This window comes from Salmo salar, chromosome 18 (assembly GCF_965601325.2).
Source record: "Salmo salar chromosome 18, fSalSal1, whole genome shotgun sequence".
In the NCBI taxonomy this organism is placed as follows: Eukaryota; Metazoa; Chordata; class Actinopteri; order Salmoniformes; family Salmonidae; genus Salmo; species Salmo salar.
The window spans coordinates 16,726,184-16,746,998 of record NC_138308.1 but is presented as its reverse complement, the minus strand read 5'-3'; the positions used below and the strand labels follow the sequence as shown (position 1 = coordinate 16,746,998).

At 46.0% G+C, this 20,815-nt stretch overlaps 1 protein-coding gene across 2 annotated transcripts in view; it reads right to left on the bottom strand.

The window, feature by feature from the left end:
• Positions 1-684: 684 nt before the first annotated feature.
• The window catches only part of ttc27 (tetratricopeptide repeat domain 27), a 136,709-nt gene continuing 116,578 nt past the window's right edge, over positions 685-20,815 (bottom strand). For both annotated transcript variants that reach the window (XM_014154511.3, XM_014154512.3), the window contains exons 13-20: positions 15,361-15,588; positions 14,065-14,163; positions 13,576-13,628; positions 11,934-12,099; positions 6,389-6,586; positions 5,699-5,810; positions 1,699-1,799; positions 685-1,530 (exon numbers count right to left, since the gene is read on the bottom strand). In XM_014154511.3, coding sequence (XP_014009986.2) covers positions 1,405-1,530; positions 1,699-1,799; positions 5,699-5,810; positions 6,389-6,586; positions 11,934-12,099; positions 13,576-13,628; positions 14,065-14,163; positions 15,361-15,588 — 1,083 coding nt within the window. In that variant the 3' untranslated portion in view covers positions 685-1,404. The remainder of the gene's footprint in view (positions 1,531-1,698; positions 1,800-5,698; positions 5,811-6,388; positions 6,587-11,933; positions 12,100-13,575; positions 13,629-14,064; positions 14,164-15,360; positions 15,589-20,815) is intronic.

The window sequence follows — 20,815 nt, the reverse complement described above, 5'->3', positions numbered from 1 at the left end:
ACGGAGTATACAAAACATTAAGTACACCTGCTCTTCCCATGACATAGCCTGACCAGGTGAAAGCTATGATCCCTTATTGACGTCACTTGATAAATCCATTTCAAATCAGTGTAGATGAAGGGGAGGAGACAGGTTAAAGAAGGAATTTTAAGCCTTGAAACAACTGAGACATGGATTGTGTATTTGTGCCATTCAGAGGGTAAATGGGTAAGACAAAAAAATGTAAGTGCATTGGAACGATGTATGGTAGTAGGTGCCAGGCGCACTGGTTTGTATCAAGAATTGTAACGCTGCTGGGTTTTTCACACTAAAGAATGTCTTGTGTGTATCAAGAATGGGCCACCACCTAAAGGAAATCTGTGGGAAGCATTGGAGTCAACATGGGCCAGCATCCATGTGGAATGCTTTCAACACCTTGTAGAGTCCATGCCCAGACAAATTGAGGCTGTTCTGAGGGCAAAAGGTGGAAGTACAACTCAATATTAGGAAGGTGTTCCTTATATTTGGTATACTCAGTCTATGACATGTCCATATCTACTCGTATAAAAGTAATTTTCTCCCTAAGTCATCTACACTGTGGGCCTTTCCTCCAATGCAAGGCAGAGACACAGTCCATGACAAAGAGGCACAGGCAAAGAAAAAGATTTCTACGATAGCAATAAAACAAGTATGATAAAACAAAGGCAATGTCAAGGTCATTTTTATTTGGGAGAGAAAATCCATGAGGAGAAGATGGTAGGATCTGTCTGTAGCCCCTGGTGCCAGAGGCATGATGATGAGATAGCTGTACTGTGCGGGGGCTGCCTCCATGGTGTCTGTCCTGTGTGAATGAGGCGAGGTGATACTTTCATGGCCCACTGCTTCCCTGGTGATGAACGTTCCACACTTTCCTGTCCTGCTTCACAATCTTACATTTCTCATCTGCAGAGCTCTCACTGCGCCTGTGGGAGTCCAGCTTTGAGGGGGGGGGGGGGGGGTTATGACTAATACATTCTAACAAGGCAAGCGTGAATCTATGATCATAAGGCTTCATCTTTGGACAATTTCTGAATGTATACATTTCCTGATTTCTATAGATTCCGCAGAGAAGGTGTCTTTTTGATGACCTGCGGGGTTGAGCTAACATTCCTTAACCATGCTCTATACCACAAACAGCACACGCCTCAAGGGGGGAATTATACCAAATTACACTTAGTACATACGAGTGTATCACGTTTGGAGTCATTCCTTTGGCAGTCCTTTACAGTTAGTCGCATCTCTTCTTCCCTGTAAAAGCGTGTAAAGTACTCTTGGTAAGGACCAGGTGAGGGGTGCAGGTCACCTGACAGTGTCCCTAGCAGCCATGTCTGCTCTGGGACAAGTTTGCTGTAAGAGGTCCTTAGAGGTGTGTCGATAGAGAGGCATTCATGCTGATTCGCTGCGCAGCTGGCCACTCTGGTCCTGCAGCTCCGTGATAAGCTGCTCCAGCTCTTTGACTGCATCACTCAGGTCGCCATGGATCTCCCCAGAAGCAACATCTGTGTGCAGTTGCTGAGGAAAATCGGTGTAAAGAAATTAAATTATGTCGTTTGGTTAAACGTTATAGCATGAAACGTGAGGTCGGTGAAGTAGCTCAGTAATGACTTGATGTGAGCAGTCCGATACATCTGTATGATGTGGTGGGGTGCTGGCATGAAGACCAAGTGTACTGTACTGTACCTTGGCTTTGGTGGCCAGGCTTCTCAGGCTGAGACGAGTGGAGGACAACATCTGCAATGCCTCCTGGGGGTTACTCTTCTTTTTACTACAGCTGAGGGTCACTGGGAACCCAGAAATGTGAGAAATGGAGACAGAAAATACCTATTAGCATATTTGTGATTAAAAGACAGAGATCCTTATTTATGTCTATTAAAATGAGTGACTGCTGGAAGGAGACAACCACCCATCATGGAAGGGTCAGGAGAGATGAGGAGTTTCTGGGTCGGGGTCCATGGAGCTACCTGCCCTGGTGAGACACTGTGGCACCATGGACCTATGCATGACTAACAGTTCTCATATAGACACACGACTGTGGGTTATACTGCACGTGTGTGTGAGTCAATTCTCCTGGGACTGGTTAATGGGCACTCCACCTCCCTCAGGGAGATTTCTGCAGTCAGTGACACTTCAGTGGGCCTCATCTCATTACGCTGAAGACACTTCACCGCTCAAACCCGCCGCGAGTGGCCCGGCAGCTCGCAAATGAATAATAAGACGAGACCTTTTTCCCCAATGCCCGTTTAATCACTCCTGTGATTACTGTCCGAGACAAGATAATCAAAATGTCCTCGAACGCTTCACAGTGAATCGGCATTCAACAGGATGAAACACCATCCACACAAACCCCATTCATGACCCCCCCACAAAGTGATGACTAAAGCTCAGAAGAACCGGTGTTATCCGGTGCTGCTTTGAGAAACATACCTAAACAAAGCTATGTTCCTGAGACCAGTGATGATATTGATGGGCTATTTCCCCTGCATCGCAGAGTCTTTTGTCTCGGTGTTTACACGACACCTTTTTATCTCTCTCTCGCACGAGGAAGGGAAAACAAGCGGCGGTCTCTTCTCCTCTCTATCTGCGCTACACCTTTTCCCTGTATGGTCCCCTTCAGCCGCGACAGCACGAAAGGTCAAAACGCCGTGATTTATGGACGAGGACCTGTTCTGCTCTACCCTCCTCGTTCTCATCACTCTACTTTTTTTCTCATCCCTCTCTTCCGAGCTCTGTGGATGCAGTGTCCAGGGCCATCATAGAGGTTACAGAGTTGAGCGAGTGAGGCTGTGGTAGAAGGGCTTGGTGGGTTCTGATCCAGTAGTTAAGCCTGTCTCTCTTATAAATGATTAAGATCAACAGCTCTCTGGGACTTTTCTGAAGGGCTGAAGGACAGGGGCAGCATGTGGGAGTGTTTTGGGATACATACCACAGCCTGTGTGTGTAATAGTGTGTGTGAGGAATTAAGTGTATGTAAGGGGTGTAAGGTATGTTTGCGCGTGCGAGAGAAAAGGTGTGTGACCTGAGTGAAGATGAGCCCTAGCGACAACATCAACCCCAGAGATGTGTTGGGGAAGGCAGGGCTGCGTCCTTCCACATTGCTATTCCTACCGTGTTGCCCTGACTCCCTCTAATGTTTAATTCAACACAGCATCCGGCTGTAATGAAAAACCTGGGGATTCTCGAGATTAACAACTTTAATGGAGTTCTCCTATAGGACACTCTCCTTCCTTTGCCTGCTGTCTCCATCTCCACTCCATCCCCCAACCCCCTCCACACTAACACGCAAAGCAATTGTTTGGATCGGGATTGTGTCTCGCAGAGGGCAGTGGGGTAAGCGGCTTGTTTGTCTTTTTTACTCTTCTTGTGTCTGCAATCCATCATGTCTCCTCCCCACGCGGCCTGACGCAAAGGCCTGTAGGAGACGTGACATTAAGCGTGATGAGTGTTCGTGTGTCTCCGCCAATAAGTGGCGGTCACGTGTGGCTCGGGTGCGTCGAAGGAACTTGTGTGTGTGACAGGGCCTAAAATTAACACCTGCCAAATGCGGGTAGATTTTGACATTGTCGGGTAAGAATGTCTAATTCACCAGCCACGTTGCGGGTGGTTCACTCAAGGCGTGACAGTGCGAGCATGTCATAAAAATAGTCAAGTATGGCACAAGTGCTAGTTGTGATTTTATAGCAAAATAAATGCTGCAGTAGCTGTTTTCAAAGTATTCCTGACGTTTTGTTTCATATCTGGTAATGCTCAAAGCAAATCGGAATCCTAACGCTGTAGCTATCCCACCTCGCGCAACAACACCGCCTGTCTAGGGGGCTGTGAGCACTGAGTAATGTGCTGAAAGATTTGCTTATAAAAGCAATGCGCTCAGGCATTGGTCTAATTTACTCTAAAGTCTACTTAAGTGAGACTTTGTCCTCGTGTTTCTTGGCTATTTATATTGTTTTGTTCACAAGCTAGGTTGCTTTTCAATGTTTGAGTTTTCTTCCACTGCTAGCAAAAAGAGATCTCAGAGTTTGTCTTTGGAGACATTGTCGGCTTCTACTACTAGTGAGATTCTCACAGGTACATGAAGATAAGATTCGCCCTGTTACCAAGGTAACCTTAAAGAGGCAGTCTCTGAAGACCTTTTTATATAAATGTTTTAGTCATTTAGCAGACGCTCTTATCCAGAGCAACTTACAGTAGCGAGTGCATACATTTTCATACTTTTTTCGTACCGGTTCCCCGCGGGAATCGAACCCACAACCCTGGCATTTGCAAATGCCATGCTCTACCAACTGAGCTACACGGGATTGTGGTCACAGAATATCAAATTAAATCGAGCACATTACTTGGCACTAGAATTACATTTATTGTTTTAGAAACATTACTAAGCATGCTCATCTTTTTTTGTGTGTTGTGTAATTATGGCACAAAAAATACTTTGGCTGGTGTGTCGGGTAGATTTTTTTAATCTACAGTGTCTGTCAAACGTTTGAACACACCTACTCATTCCAGGTTTTTTTTTATTTTTACAATTTTCTACACTGTAGAATAATATAATATATGTAGTAACCAAAGATGTGTTCAACAAATCAAAGTATATTTTATATTTGAGGTTTCTTCAAAGTAGCCACCTGGATGAATTTCAATTAACAGGTGTGCCTTGTTAAAAGTTCATTTGTGGAATTTCTTTCCTTCTTAATGCATTTGAGCCAATCAGTTGTGACAAGGTAGGGGTAGTATACAGAAGATAGCATTATTTGGTAAAAGACCAAGTCCATATTATGGCAAGAACAGCTCAAATAAGCAAAGAGAAATGACAGTCCATCATTACTTTAAGACATGAAGGTCAGTCAATCCGGAAAATGTCAAGAACTCTGACATTTTCTTCAAGTGGAGTCGCAAAACCCATCAAGCGCTATGATGAAACTGGCTTCTCATGAGGACCGCCATAGGAAAGGAAGATGCAGAGTTACCTCTGCTGCAGAGGATAAGTTCATTAGAGTTACCAGCCTCAGATTGCAGCCCAAATAAATGCCTCACAGAGTTCAGGTAACAGACACATCAACATCAACTGTTCAGAGGAGAACGTGTGAATCAGGCCTTCATGGTCGAATTGCTGCAAATAAACCACTACTTAAAAGGACACCGCCAGGCTGTGTAAGAGCTATTTATCATTTCTTTCAACAGGACAATGACCCAAAACACACCTCCAGGATGTGTAAGGGCTATTTGACCAAGGAGAGTAATGGAGTGCTGCATCAGATGATCTGGCCTCCACAATCACCTGACCTCAACCCAATTGAGATGGTTTGGGATGAGTTGGACCGCAGAGTGAAGGAAAAGCAGCCAACAAATTCTCAGCATATATGGGAACTCCTTCAAGCATTCCAGGTAAAGCTAGTGGAGAGAATGCCAAGAGTGTGATAAGCTGTCATCAAGGCAAAGGGTGGCTACTTTGAAGAAACTCAAAATAAAATATATTTTGATTTGTTTTGGTTACTACATGATTTGATATGTGTTATTTCATAGTTTTAATGTCTTCACTATTATTCTACAATGTAGAAAATAGTAAAAATAAAGACAAACCCTTGATAGAGTAGGTGTGTCCAAACGTTTGACTGGTACTGTACCTGCCACAGTGGTTGGTATGTGGGATAAGGTCTGTGCGTGTAGGGGCAGGGAGTGCGTCACTCACCGTTGGCCAGATCTATGGCTCTCCTTATCACCTCCTTGAAGGTCCCAGTGTCTTTCTCCCAGCCGCTGACCTGCACCTCACAGCGATGGGCCTTGGACAGGAACTGCAAAGCCTGACACACACAAATACGCACACACAAGAAAATGCATGAAAAACAATTATCCCCCCCAACACACAGAATGTTGTGGGATACCATTTTGAATTAAATATTTAACTTCCCATGAAGCCATAAACCCTTACCAATCTGTTGGCCACACCAATCCATTTGCGTTATAATGAACACACTAAGTAAACACTTTTAATGAATAGAAAATTAACAGAAATCATCGCTGTGGCGTGACTGGCCTTTGGGAGGCAGTGGAAAGACAAATTACATACCAGGACTAAGGATCATAACTCACAAGTCACACTTAGGACATGATTAAGGAACAGTTTAATCAACAGCCCACTGCGTATGACAAGAATACACAGAGCCATCTATCACTGTGTGGCCACGTGCAATTTGCTCACCATTAGTTACCACCGCCTATGAGTTATCAATGAGCCTATAAATAGCTTATTAACAGGCTCCAAGTCCATTACAATAATGACCTTTTCACCTCCCCTCCGAGCTCATACAGTATATTTCATGCGTGGAGTTTGCACAGTCAAATGTCACGGGGACGTTAGAGGAACGTTAGAGGACCTTACTTTCTCGTTGTCCTCAGGCCTGGTGCTGTGGCCGTCTCCGTAGAGCAGGGCGTAGTGACGCCAGATCTCAGCGTCAGTGCTGTGGCGGGACGTGACGCGCCCCAGGAGCTCCTGGACCTTGGCCCGCAGAGACGACGCCTGGTCGCCATGGTTATCTGTCATGTCCTCCACCACTGCTCGCACCAGGATCTCTAGAACCTGGAACACAGAAGAGGGAGAATGTGAACGGACCGCTCTTCTGGTTTGAAGTGGGAGGGGGTCGGAAAGAGTGGAGCGACTGCTTGTTTAAAGCGGGTGGTTGGTTTGGTGTGTGAACCTGGCCACACCGCATATGTCCTCTCTCAACATAAACCAGTTGGGTTGCCTCAATGTTGCGTGGCTGTGTCATCCTCCGTTTCTAGTTTGGTGATTGCCGTCTGAGCAGGAGGCTATTTCACACTGACGCTTTTCGCACTTGGTTTCAATTTCACCTCGCACCCAACTGAATGTGTGGCATTTGCCCCCCCCAAATTCAATATGCTTGGCATTGAGAGTGGAATATAGAGTGGAATAAAACTGCCAAGAATTCATGGGACTTGTTTTCTATTGTAACAAAAAATGGAAATGTATGCACAGTCATGATCATCACGGTACAATTACAAGCGCTTGAATAAATAGCCTAGAGGGCAGAGCAATGCTGGATTTCAAAACATGACCTCACCCTCTTTGTTTACATTAATTAAATGCTTTTCCCATAGGAATAATGAAACAGTATCATCAGCACGCTGAAAACAAATAATTAAGCTACAACGCAATACACACCACTCAGTCACACACGGGCGTGTCATAGTCATAGCTATATAAAACACAGACATGTTCCATAAGCAACAAGCGGGAGAGACAGTAGAGGATGATATCAACGAGACAAATCTCAAAAAGGTATGTCCATGTGCTCCACTAAAAGCCAGGAAGTGCAGCAGCGTTCCCGGGCCTTATCCTGTCTGTCCAGGGGAATGTTATTTGTGAAGCCCTCATGCACCGCTCCGAATACCAACGCTCTGAGCAAGCTGAGTAAAGGCAGGGGAAAGGAGAGAGAGAGACCGATGAATGGTGAAAGGTGTGAGCTAAGGGTTGGAGATGTCTCCCCTGGGTTTGTGTAGTCTGTGGGGAGTGTGTGTGTATGTGCGGGTATGTGTGGCCTGGATTGGAGGGGTGTGTGTGTGTGTGGGTAGTCTGAGGGTGTAAACTGCAAGATGTGTGGGTCTCCCCATGCTAGTCTTTGAGTTGGTGTGTATGTCTACCATGCGCGTGCCAGGGTGAGTGTGGGGGGGCCTGGTTTCCCAGAAGTCAGCTAAGCCAGCTCCCTTTGAAGTCGTGGCACTAGCAGAAAGCCTGTTAGTGAACAGCTTGAAACCCAGGTGTTCCCTGAGCCAAGCTTTTTACTTTATCCCACTTTTGATTGTTCACAGTAAAAATGTAGCCAAAGGTGAATGAGACCTCTAGCCTACTGCACACATCCATACAACCACTTACAGGGAGGGATTTCACATTCACAGTGACTGAATCACCAGAAGAGCCAATGCATTTCTTGAAGGATGATTGTGTGTTTGAAAATCACTTCCAAATTGCATGTCTAAAGAGGCTGTTTAAAGACTCCATCCCAGAGAGTCTTGACACCGAGTTACCAAATGACCCAGCTCTTAGTTAATGGGTTGTAAGTTCAGCTGCAGGCGGGCTGGCACACTGCCTCTGCTCGACTAGATTATTGTTTAGTCTCCAGTTGACTGTGGCGTGCCCCGCCGGTGGAGGAGGAAGAGAATCTGTGCGGAAGCAGATCTGAAAGCCGTAAGTGGTGTGAACTTCAACAGGCATGAGGGAGAGGAAAGGCCCCCTTTATAATAAATCTGGTCCAAACCAGACAATCAAACACCTTATGTCCAGACTTCACAGACAACTGTTCTGTATCTACACCTGGGGCTAAACCTTCCAGATGGCTTTCCAACTGAATACTGGCATAGCCAAGCGCCTAGCAATCATGCAATGTTCTTGAATGACTAAAGGCCATTAAAAGTACAATCCAGTAAAATGGTTTGATAATTCATTTGAAGAATGTTATCTCTGTGTAGCACTCTCTGTGTAAGAGAAGATCTTAAATGAGATCTGTTGAAACGAGAGCACTTCTATAAGGGCTGTTCCAGAATGCGTGTGGTCTACTGTAGGACAGTAGGCGAGGATGAATCCACCCAACTGGCGGTCGTCTCAGCCCTTAAAACAACAGCCATCGTCTCTACCTTCTCCTTGTTCCACTATATCGCTCTTTCTACCTCACCCTTTTTTACAGTCCCCCAAGTGCAGTTCCACGGGAGTTGTGATTTCAATTTGTTCCCCTTCTCACCATTTGCAGGTAACAAACTACTTGTCTATAGATGCTCTTCAGTGTGCTCCTGGTTTTCACACTAAGTGTACCACTCCCCTACCTCTGTGTTGAAAAGGTCAACGTTCTCAGGTGCTGGAACAAATGTCATTCTGCACACCATACTGGTGCAGCAAGTATCTCGCCACACACACACACACACACACACACACCTCCTCTCCGGACCCTCAGTTAAGATGCCGGTCGGTGTATGTGTGTGGTCCAAAGAGATATACTCTGTGTTCATACCGGATAAAATATTTGGTAATAATAATCTCAGTGTGTATGTGAGATGGGGGTTGTGTGGGTAATAGCAGAGGCCCTCTGCCTACTGGCTCTGAGAAGGGGTTGGTCTGACCTATCAGTTATCTGTTATACTGGTACAGTAGCTGGAGGAAGTCTGTGGGAAATCAGGGGAGGGGAAGTGCTGGGTAAATGAGTGTTAATGTTGATTGATAGCGCTCTTCTGCCACTGGGGCACCTCAGCGTCTGAAGGTAATTTCAGCCTAGAAGGTCTCAGACAGGATTCATCAGATCGGACTGTCGATGATGAAAATGTGTAACAAATTAAATCCCTAAATGGGACTTTTTGATTCAAGTTAAAGGGGAAATTGAACGGATCACTCTCCCAGATTGCTGCTGTATCCGGTTATAGTGTGAAATGAAGAGGAGAAGTAATATTCTCCCACGGAGAGAGAGCAGGATGGAAAAGGTAGAAAAGGTTTGGTGTATGCCGAGTAACGAGAGCAGGATGGAAAAGGTAGAAAAGGTTTGGTGTATGCCGAGTAACGAGAGCACAGTTCAGTGAGATTTCAGCCATTTTCAATGGAGACCTTTTCTTCTTTTTTACGGGGGGGAAATCATTATTTTCTGTCTCAAAGGAATGTGAGTGTGTGTGTCCATCATAACCCACAATTCATCACTAGGATCCACTGGATACGGAGAATATGGAGGGCATGTGACAGAGGTCCTCATAAGTCACTAATTCCACTGTAGTTGCTTCTCCTCTACATTCCATAGAAGAGGAATGCATCCTGGCCCATAAGGAGTACAGTACTCTCTCCCCCTCAGCCATGCAGTACTGTATAAACTAAAAACAGTCTCAGGAAGCAAACAATATGGAATAAAAGTGAAGGAGGGGAAAGGAAGCTAAGTTGATGACAAAACAAGCACTTACAGGAATAGATTTGATGAAGTAGGTATGACGTTAATTGTCGCCTTGTCACACAATTCAAAATACAATTCAAAGACGCGAGTCAGGCATGCCAAATAATAGCAAATACTCTTCAAATACAAGCACTTTTAAGTGAAACAGTTCTACATCAAGGATACATTTGGTGGAGGAGGGAGGGGGGGTAGGTAGAAGAAATGGATGGGGACTTCACAATGTCAGCAACCAAAATAGTGCCCCCAAACTACGGACATTGCGTGAGTGGTGACAGTCTGTTATATCAGACGACCACATTAAGGACTCAAACGCGAAGGGAACATCTTTTAATTTGATGCTCAAAGGCCAAATAAGATGGGGCCTAAGGAACTGACCAATCCTTCTCACACAACACAGAGTAAAGTGCAGAAGGAGAAAATGAGAGAAGGAAGACTGTTGGGAAACACAGTTAAAGAATGTGAATCCACATCCCAATTACGGGGACATATATTTTACAGCAGCGGGTGGCTGGTTGCGACCTTTCCAACTTGTGCGTTTACATCTCCAATCCTAATTGATGAGGCGCTAGCATCTTGCCAAGCTAAAAATGAATCCATTGAGCGAGAGAAGAGCAAAAAAGAGAGCGAGGGAAGGAAAGGAAAAGAACACATTTTGAGCAAACCCCCACTGACTTTGCCAAGCTAATTAGAAAAGGCAATGAAACAGATCCAACCAGGGCTGTGCATGTTAAGTGGCGCTACAGTGGTGGCGCGGGACGAGGCGAGGGCTGGGGATTATGTCCGTATCCCCAGGAGCACCCAACCTCCAGACACCTAAAGCTCTGTTATTTAGAGCTTCTACATCCAGTGCCGAAACATCTTCTTTAAAGTTAATTGCTCTGAAGACAGAACGTATGTATTCCGGGGCTGAGGACTTAACGGTATATTGCCGTTTTGCTCAGTAGCTATGTTTGGACTCGTTTATTCAAAGTCGACAGTTAATTTTCTATTTAGTAAGCGTTGGTGGGTTTCCAATTAGCCAGCGATGATTCACAGATTTTTCATGTAGATTTTTTCAAATGAAACCAAATGAAAGTGCTTGATAAGCCTAGCAGGCAGGGTATAACTATTGGCGTGGATATATTGCAGGGACATCTTCAGAGAACGTCAGTAGGGTCCTCAAAGGTCTGTGGATCCCATTGCAATATCGACACCAGACATTCCATTAGAAATCGCGATAAGAGCCGCAGCAAAATGATAAGACTGGTGGTCAAGTGGTGTGTTGTCATAGAGGTCCAGAATGTTCAGGTCTCCTTTAGGCGAGCTCTCTGACCGAAGTGGTTTCAGTATTAAAGAGGTGGTAGCAGGTGGCGGTGGCAGAGGGCTCTTCTCAAACAGACTGCAACCTCTTGTATATATTCTTCATTCCCAAGGGGTCACCCTCTGGAAGGCCCTGGGCTCTGTGATGGAGCTAAGAGAGGGCGAGAGGGGGGGGTAGAGTAGACCCTTCTGTGCCCTGGAACATATGGAGCCTGAATCTCACACGGCTGAGAAAGCCTACCCAGGCTCCTCCCGCTCCTTACGGGAGACGTGGGTGCTGTTAACGACCGGTTGTTAGAGGGGCAGCGCCGTGGAACGAGCAGATGAGAGGCGTATGGTGCCATTAAAGGCACGCTCCTGGTGGCGTATAGAGCCGGGCGTATTCAAATCCTCGGTTGCTTTACACGTACTGCTCCTAGATGTGAACAAGCTAGGACATGGGACTTATCTGTGACAGGAACCAGTGTGGGTGGAACATTAGCTGGGTTACTGTAGCACAGCACATTTCCATTTTAGAAATAGTCTTGTAAACAAGGGAATAGCTGTTCTGTTCTAAACCAAGTAGGATGAAGTTGCCTCTTGACACTAACCTAAGGTCAGTTTAGCATTTCCCCTAAATGGCTAAGGTTGTGATTTTAGCATATGGTAAATTGATCCTAGATCAGTGCCTGTGGGCACTATCGTTACCTGCACATCCTTGAATTTGTCCCTCAGGTCCATAAGGCGATGGTAGGCCTTGATGGCCTCTGCGAACTCTCCCACGTCGGTGCAAACGGCAATGAAGTTCTCCCAGATCTGCCAGTGTTCGTAGTTACACTTCAGAGCCTCCTGCAGGGTGCGGAAAGCCTTCGTCCTGACAGACAGTGGGACAGACAGGCGCTGGAATTAGTGGTGCCATGGAAAGTATTTTTACATGGCTGGTGCTCACCATTTCTTCAGGGGCAGCTTACAAAGTCTTACGGGATGAATACTAAATTGAGATGCACACGGACATGCATTACCGTCAATGTGCAAATTTGAGTTACATAAGTTAAGGATTAATAAGGAGTCGGTCCTACCGGTCATTTCTACAGTTCAGTAATGAGTCCCTATTTCAGGTGAGGTGCCTGTATCTGTAACCTCAGCAGCTGTCCAGAGGTGGACCATAGCCAAGCCTGACTGACATGGCTGCCTGCCCCCTGTGTCTGACACCTCAGTGAGATGCAGGCTACATAAGTTAGCAGTTCACCGTGACAACCCCCCTGATACTCTCTCTCTGATCCACCTGCACTCACACACACCACAGGCTACAGGCTCTTTAACAGAGCCACTTCAGCTGATTTAGCAGCGGCGCTAACCAGGTAGAAGTCTCCCCGCTTTTTAATTTCAGGCCTGAAAGCACAGGGCTGATTTGATCAGGGGCTGAGGGGGAAAGTTTCCCCATAAAGAAACCGTGGAGCTTCCTGGTTCCCAGACAGAGTTCTGCCAGGAAGAGATTGTGGTTTTCAGGGGATATAAGAGAACCTGCCCATCTTGCAGTGGTGGGAATGTACTAATTGACTTGAGCCTAACAGATCTGGCTGATGCCCGCCTCATGGTCAGCTGAGGGTTTACCTAGGTCCTGTGGTCAAGTCAGGAGGGTGCTGAGATGTTATCTTTCCCATCACGACTGCCTAGTGAGTTTTTAAAGTAATTGAAAAGCATCGAGGTCAGTTACGTGACCAAACCAATGACTAGAGGAGTTGGAGTGGGGTGAAAAAAAGCATTGTAACATCAATCTGTTTCATTGGCGTGTAAATCAGTGCTACTCTTTGATACCTCTCTCCAGCCAAAAATCAATACTGTCAGGCTGAATGGATGCCTCCTGGCAGGCAGTGCGAGTCCCTCTCTCTGTGAGAGTGACAGGTCCTGGATCAGTAGGGGTAGTGGCTGGAGAACCTCAGGGATATCAGGGCTGAGAGAGAACATTAAGGTCTGATTCCTCTGTCTTTGTTGTGGCCCTACTGTATGTGTCAGCTGGCACAAGGGTGGTGGGTGGATGGATGGTCGGGTGAGTGACCAAGTGAGTGAGAAACACGGGTCTTCTCAAGGCCCCGCTGAGCCTCCAAAACCAGTTGGCTCAATAATATAATTCCTCACCCTAAAGCTAATCTCAGTCCAGTCAATTGTGTGTGAGCTGTGGAGAGAAGGCTCTCGACTGAGGGACCCTAAATTCAAAACAAGGAGACATTCAAACATTGAGCCTGTCAACTGAAATACTTATGACCGAATTGTACATCTTCCAGAGTCCTAACTCCGTTCAACCATTGACAGGTTAGTGGTCCAGATGGAGGGACTATACAGTACTCACTTCTGTCTCAGGCGGATGTAGGCCGTGGAGAGGTTGTTCCACGCCTCTGCGTTCTGAAGGAGGAAAAATGAAGATGCACAGCTTACACACAAGTAAGCACAGGGTTGTTAAGAAGCTGTGGCAGAAGACTGACTCCCCCCGAGCCTAAATATGTTCTGCTGAGTGCTACGTGAGCACATTCCCGCTCAATGCAGTGGGCACACGGGTGCCGTATGGATCATTAAGTTGAATTGGAAAGACTGCTGGAGGACAAGAGCGCTATAGCTCGGGTTATGAGAAGGGAGTGTTTTCCGTTTGTCAAAGTGTGTTTGTGTGTGGGGGAATGTGTGTATTTGTGAGAGTAATGGAAAAAGAGAAGGGGAGGGGGTAGAGGGAGTGACAAGAGATGAATGGTACTGTGATGGTCCCACTGTGCATTCATGTGATTGACTCTGCCCTCCTATATGTGATGATGCCTGACACTGTAAGGTGGTGTAGTAATGCACTTACATCTGGTTCCAGTCCCACACACCTCTGGAAGGCCTTGGCAGCACCCTCATAGCCCTCCAGGGCAAAGTAGGCACAGCCCAGGGAGAACCACACCCCAAGCTGTAGAAACAAGACAGAGTCAAACATGAGCAGTGAGTTCAGGAATCCTAAACTGTGAAATGTTGAGTGGAATATCATTTATAGTCTTATCTATTCATGGTGAGAATTCTATATTATCTCAGTGCTAACGCACCCCCTTGATCCACGGTATAAACGAACAATGTGCTGAGCCTGCCACACTTTCTCAGTCCTGCTTTCAAACCATCCCTGCCACGCTGACTGGCAGGTGCCACACAGGACAGGAAGCGGAAAAAGAAACGCAAATGCCATGTTGGCTAATGTTGCAGCCCTCCTGTGCCTGTGTTTGATTCGGAGGAAAGCCCACCTGTCAGGTTGGGCTGCGGGAGGCCCCGCTCTGTGACTGACAGGCAGGCCCCGTCCATAAAAATCAGCTGTGGCATCAGTCCCCCGGATTCTCTCCCTCTTAGCCCCTCCATTTCCCTTTCTCTCCCCACGTTCTTGTGTCTTTCCCCTCACCACAGCACACTACAACATCTCATCTCAAACTGGGAGGAATATTCCCCTCTATTCTGGTTATCGTCATTATCCAAAGATGTAGCTGCTGGAGCGATCGTTTACAAGAGCCATCATATCTCCTTGACAATACTTCAACAGCCCCTTGAAAAATGGAGGGTGAAGGTCATTTAGCAGAACAAGCTAAATTAAAACATCCTATTGCTGGCTGACCTGCTGAATTAAATATGGACAAAGGACAGAAGAGCGAAGGAAAACAGGAAATCATTCCCCTTTCCTCTGTTCCCCTGGGCGAAACTCCTCTTCACCCTCACATCTCCCTCTCCACTCTGCTATCCAGAGGAGTGGTTATAGGGTGAGTATAGGGTGAGTTGGCTGCCCTCTGTGTGCTGGGAGCCAACAGGACAGGTCCCAGACACAACTGTCCCAACACTACTTCCTTGGGGAAATGGGAAAGTGTGTGTGGGTGGGTGAATGGGGGGAAAAGGCACAGATTCATTCCAGCTCTACTGTGCTCGGTGCTAACCTACTACTCTTTGAAGTTAATCAATTATTTCATCTATTCATACAAAAAAAAAAAAAAATCTGTCATATCACTTGTAGGCAGCTTACCTGCAGGTCAGGTAGTTAAGTTTTACCCTTTGAGTTCTACCTGCTAGCCCTGATGACAATATTTTTGTTCAATATCCTACCCAAAGCTAGCCCTTTCAGAGGTTAGTTTACCTGCATGGTGTTGATGCGGAGTGACTTCTCGAAGCACTCCACACACTGCTGGAAGTCCTTGGCCCGGAGGTGCAGCAGGGCCTTGGAGCGCATGGCGCGGGCGCTGCGATGGTTCGACAGCTCCCAGGCCTGGTCGTAGTACTGCTGGTCCCGCAGCACATCCCCCAGCAGGCAGTACAGACTGGGGGTCTCCTTCTTCTCCAACTCCCTACGCAGGATCTCCTCTGCCTGAGGGAGGGAGAGAGAGAAGCACAAAAATACAGGAAGAATTGGTAATGAGGGGAAGAAAGGGGATGAGAAAAGAGGGCAACAGAGGTGGTGGTGGTTAGTCAAAATGTCTTGGTTCCTGACGACCCTCAGAGCCAAGACACTTAATATTCCCTGCTAACAATAACCAGGCTTTGATTTGGTCTGGGACAGCCACAATCCACTCACTGGGGAAGGAAGCTCAATCAAGATGTTGAAACTGGGGGTACTTCTACTGTAGCCTCAACTACATGATGTTCTCCAGCCTGGCCAGAATAAAAGCCAACAGACACTAAACCTCTTAAAAGAGCTGATTTAAGTACTGTATCCCCTCCTTCTACACAGTTGTGTGTAGAATAATGATCGGGTTGTGAAGTGCATGTGGTCTAACGGTAATGCTCATGGCCAGTCACATACTGCTCCCCAGCGGAGACCAGGGTTCAATCCCCATGGCCAGTCACATACTGCTCCCCAATGGAGACCAGGGTTCAATCCCCATGGCCAGTCACATACTGCTCCCCAATGGAGACCAGGGTTCAATCCCCATGGCCATTCACACACTGCTCCCCAATGGAGACCAGGGTTCAATCCCCATGGCTAGTCAGACACTGCTCCCCAATGGAGACCAGGGTTCAATCCCCATGGCCAGTCACATACTGCTCCCCAATGGAGACCAGGGTTCAATCCCCATGGCCAGTCACATACTGCTCCCCAATGGAGACTAGGGGTCAATCCCAACGGCCACACTTACTGTTGCCCCACTTGCTTGTCCCCCCCTCAGCTGCCAACTGACTAAATACAAATGTAAAAACTGATTTATTTGAAGAATAATGATCAGGTTTCCCTTCACTTTAAGATGCTGCTTTGTTCATGTGCCAATCTACCCACAGCCTGAGTGTTTTTTGGGCGCAAGGGTTTCTGGGTTTTCATTGGTTTCTTTTACTGGATCCCATTCTGAAGGCTGAATCTGGGCCAAGTCCACTGGCACACACTGGGCCCCCATGAAGCAGCTTGTAACCATAGCCATCTCTACCACACCACAAGACCCTGAACTCAACTCCAACACATGGAATTACAATGTAAAAACAATACGGCTGGCAAAGTGGAATATTTGTTTGAACAAAAAGGTGTTTTTCGTATCAGCTTGGATAGTAGAAGCATGGACCTCTGCAATATCGCAAATAACAGATTGGGTTGAGAATAGGGGAATGGTACCACAGAACAGTGAGGGGAGGTCAGCAACTCAACCGATGACAGGAGACCGACATACAGTACCAGTCAAAAGCTTGGACACACCGACTCATTCAAGACCTTTTCTTTATTTTACTATTTTCTACATTGTAGAATAATAGTGAAGACATCACAACTATGAAATAACGCATATGAAATCATGTAGTAACCAACAACAAAAAAAGTGTTAAGCAAATATATTATATTTGAGATTCTTCAAAGTACCCACCCTTTGCCTTGACTTTGCACACTCTTGGCATTCTCTCAACCAGCTTCACCTGGAATGCTTTTCCAACAGTCTTGAAGGAGTTCCCATATATGCTCAGCACTTGTTGGCTGCTTTTCCTTCACTCTGCGGTCCAACTCATCCCAAACCATCTCAATTGGGTTGAGGTCGGGGGATTGTGGAGGCCAGGTCATCTGATGCAGCACTCCATCACTCTCCTTGGTCAAATAGCCCTTACACAGCCTGGAGGTGTGTTGGGTCATTGTCCTGTTGAAAATCAAATGATAGTCCACTAAGCGCAAACCAGATGGGATGGCGTATCGCTGCAGAATGCTGTGGTAGCCATGCAGGTTAAGTGTGCCTTGAATTCTAAATAAATCACCAACAGTGTCACCAGCAAAGCACCATCACACCTCCTCCTCCATCCTTCACTGTGGGAACCACATATGCGGAGATCATCCGTTCACCTACTAAGCGTCTCACAAAGAGACAGCGTTTGTAACCAAAAATCTCACATTTGGACTCATCAGAACAAAGAACCGATTTCCACCGGTCTAATGTCCATTGCTTGTGTTTTTTGGCCCAAGCAAATCTTCTTCTTATTGGTGTCCTTTAGTAGTGATTTCTTTGCAACAATTCAACCATGAATGCCTGATTCACACAGTCTCCTCTGAACAGTTGATGTTGAGATGTGGCTGTGACTTGAATTCTGTGAAGCATTTATTTGGGCTGCAATTTCTGAGGCTGGTAACTGTAATGAAAGAAAATAAAAGAAACAAATAACCTTGAATGGGTAGGTGTCAAAACTTTTGACTGGTACTGTATATAACCAGTAAGTCGTCGCTTTCTCTCAGCTTTTCTTTTCCAATCATTTAACCACAGAGTATAAATATCATAATGACTATGGCTGTTATCCGATTACGTTGGTAATCTCTTCCACTCATATTTCACATATTTGTATTTACCCTGACCACACATACAATAGTAGAATATAACGTCGGACAAACTCATCTTAGAGGACATGTGCATCCACATTAGAATTAAACCCTTTTTCCTCTACTGGAGGGAGCTAGCCAACAATTTACAGCCCATTATAAAACCATTTCCATCGGATTTTCCTTCAAATATCAAAATCGTTCTTCAGGGTAACAAATTGCCATCACATCACACAATAGTGCTGCTGATCAAAACAAAGAACTGGGCTGCCATGGCCTTTTCCAGACCACACACACACCAATCGCTGCTGCTGGATCCTGATCCCTTCCAAGTTCTGGCCTTCAACAAGTCTTTCACTTGTATTTAAACAAGTCAGTTTTACAGCTATATGTACTGCATTTAATCCTGTAGTTGCCTTCCATTCAGTTATTTGGAAGGGTGCTGCACACCCAGGAAAGACTGTTTCCCTTAAAGAATGGAAACATTTATTACCATGAAAATGCATGTTAGGGAGTTTATATTCTCACAAGATCAACGGGGCACACCTACAGCCGACTGCTGGCAAAGAATTAACTGATTAGAAAACTCTATGATATTGCCCTTGACATGCTCTTGCCAGGCAATAAGACAGAGACTATGTGCTTCTCACTGGAGAATGACTTGAATCTAAAGTAGTACTTCAGTAGACCTTCTGGGGAAATGGAAAAGGGTGATTGTGAATAACCTCGGAGCATGGCCACCCTTTAGAACCCCCAGTGTGCTCCTCCATAAAGACAGAGTGAGAGCGGGAGGAAAGGTAGAGAGGTAGAGAGAAACCCTTATTGCATTGGGAAAATCAAATACGGAGTTCTCTGAACCCTTGTTTAAGGGTAGAGAGGAATCACCCTTTGGCTAGATCTGTTGCTTGTGTAAATGGGCCCTGTCTTACAGTGGGAGCCATGAATCGTTTTTGTGAGGAGAGAGTCATTTTCCACAGTACAGTTGCACATCAAATGAAATCCAATCAGGCTTGGAATATTTTTGAAAAACTGAACAATGGGAATCACGTGATTCTGCGAAGCAAGGTGGTTGTTTGAAAGGAGCCTCCAGATAAAACCCTCCCAATTTCTTCTAAGTTTGATAGAATACTCAATTTAGTATAGTTGCTTGAGGGGAAAGTTTATTTTCGTTGTTTTATTGAAGTTTCTCTGCAATGTCTGCGTTGAATTCAGATTCAACACATACACGTAGCACCATCGCTAGCGCAATGGCTAACAGGACTAGCTCGGTTGCTAGCATTTCTTCAGCAAGCATGACGTTGAAAGGGCAGAACATAGAACCTAGCTCATTGTCGGCCTTGCAATCATCCCTACAGAAGGCCATGGAAGAAATGGGTAGAGTCAGCACCATTCTTGAATCTCTTGAATCGAATGTTTCTCTGGTCAAGCAACCTCAGATGGATATGCAAGAAGACGTATCAGTCATATTACAGAGGCTAGATGAGGCAGAGGGTCGGATATCAACGCCGGAGGATGACAACGACAACAACTAACTGATTAAGAAAGCAGAGAAGAAAGCCAAAATGTATGAGGATCTCCACAGAAGCGTGCAAGACGCAGCTAACCGAGACAGGTGCCTCAATTTAAGACTTTTAGGGGTCAAGGAGGGCCTGGAGAATGGCAAGCCATGGGAATGCATCATACAAATTATCTCGAAGGCTCTGGGGGTGGATCTGGACGAGTCCACCGTTCCCTAGCACCAATACCGTGCGAGAATCATCCACCTAGACCGATCATCATCCACTTTCTCAGAGATCTGGAGAGTGAGTGCTGGCCTCTTGCGAAGGGAATGTATCGGGAGAAGAGAGAGGTGACGTGGAAGGGCTGCAAGCTATCATTCTTTCCCGATATGACCAAGGAGCTGGTAGATAAAATTATGCTTTTTACAGCAACAAGAAAGAGGCTGGGGCACTGGTGAGTAACAACATGTGAAGACGCATTTTCTCTGTGCTCTGACCCAGGACAAACAATTTACTATTAATACTTGACCAATACCTCCCGCACCGTGTTCATTTTGTAACATTTAATTTCAAATCGAACCCAATTTACTAATCTGGCTTTTTTTCCTGGAAAATGTTGGCCTTTTAATAGTAAAATGTCGAGACAACAACGGCCGCGGGCCACAAAAGAGCAGGCCTCTGCTGAAGTCTCGGGCTCACCTGACACGGACTCTGATCCCCCGCCCTAGCCATGGTAATGGCGGCTATCATTAAATCTGAACAGACTGTGCTGGCTAAGGTGGAGTCATTATCCACTGACCTATCCGCACAAATGGATATTTTCGCCACCAAGGTCAAAATAAAGATCGACTCCGTTAACGAAGAGTTGGCGAGACATGATACCCCTCTGAATAGCCTGGAAGATGGCGCACATTTTTACTCCGACAAAGTGGTGACACTGGAAGAGCAAGTCACCCGGCTATCATCAGATGTCGTCAATCTCACTTCCAAGGTTGATGACCTCGAAAACCTGATGGCTTCCCTACTGAATTTTATAAAGCATTCTCCTCTAAACTTTCCCCTATCCTCGGCTCAATGAAATCCTTTCTAGTCAGAAACTGCCACAGACACTTACCCAGGCGACTATTTCGGTTAGAATCCCCTTGACTGTATATATTCCCAATAACCACTTTTTTAGATACGTGCAAACTCGCAGCTTTGCCAAAAAACATTTCCATTCATTTCCACTCAAGCCTACTAAGTGTCCAGTCGAGGGGTGCTTAGATCTTAACCCTACCTGATGGGCACAATCCCCAGATTATACAACCTAATACAGAACA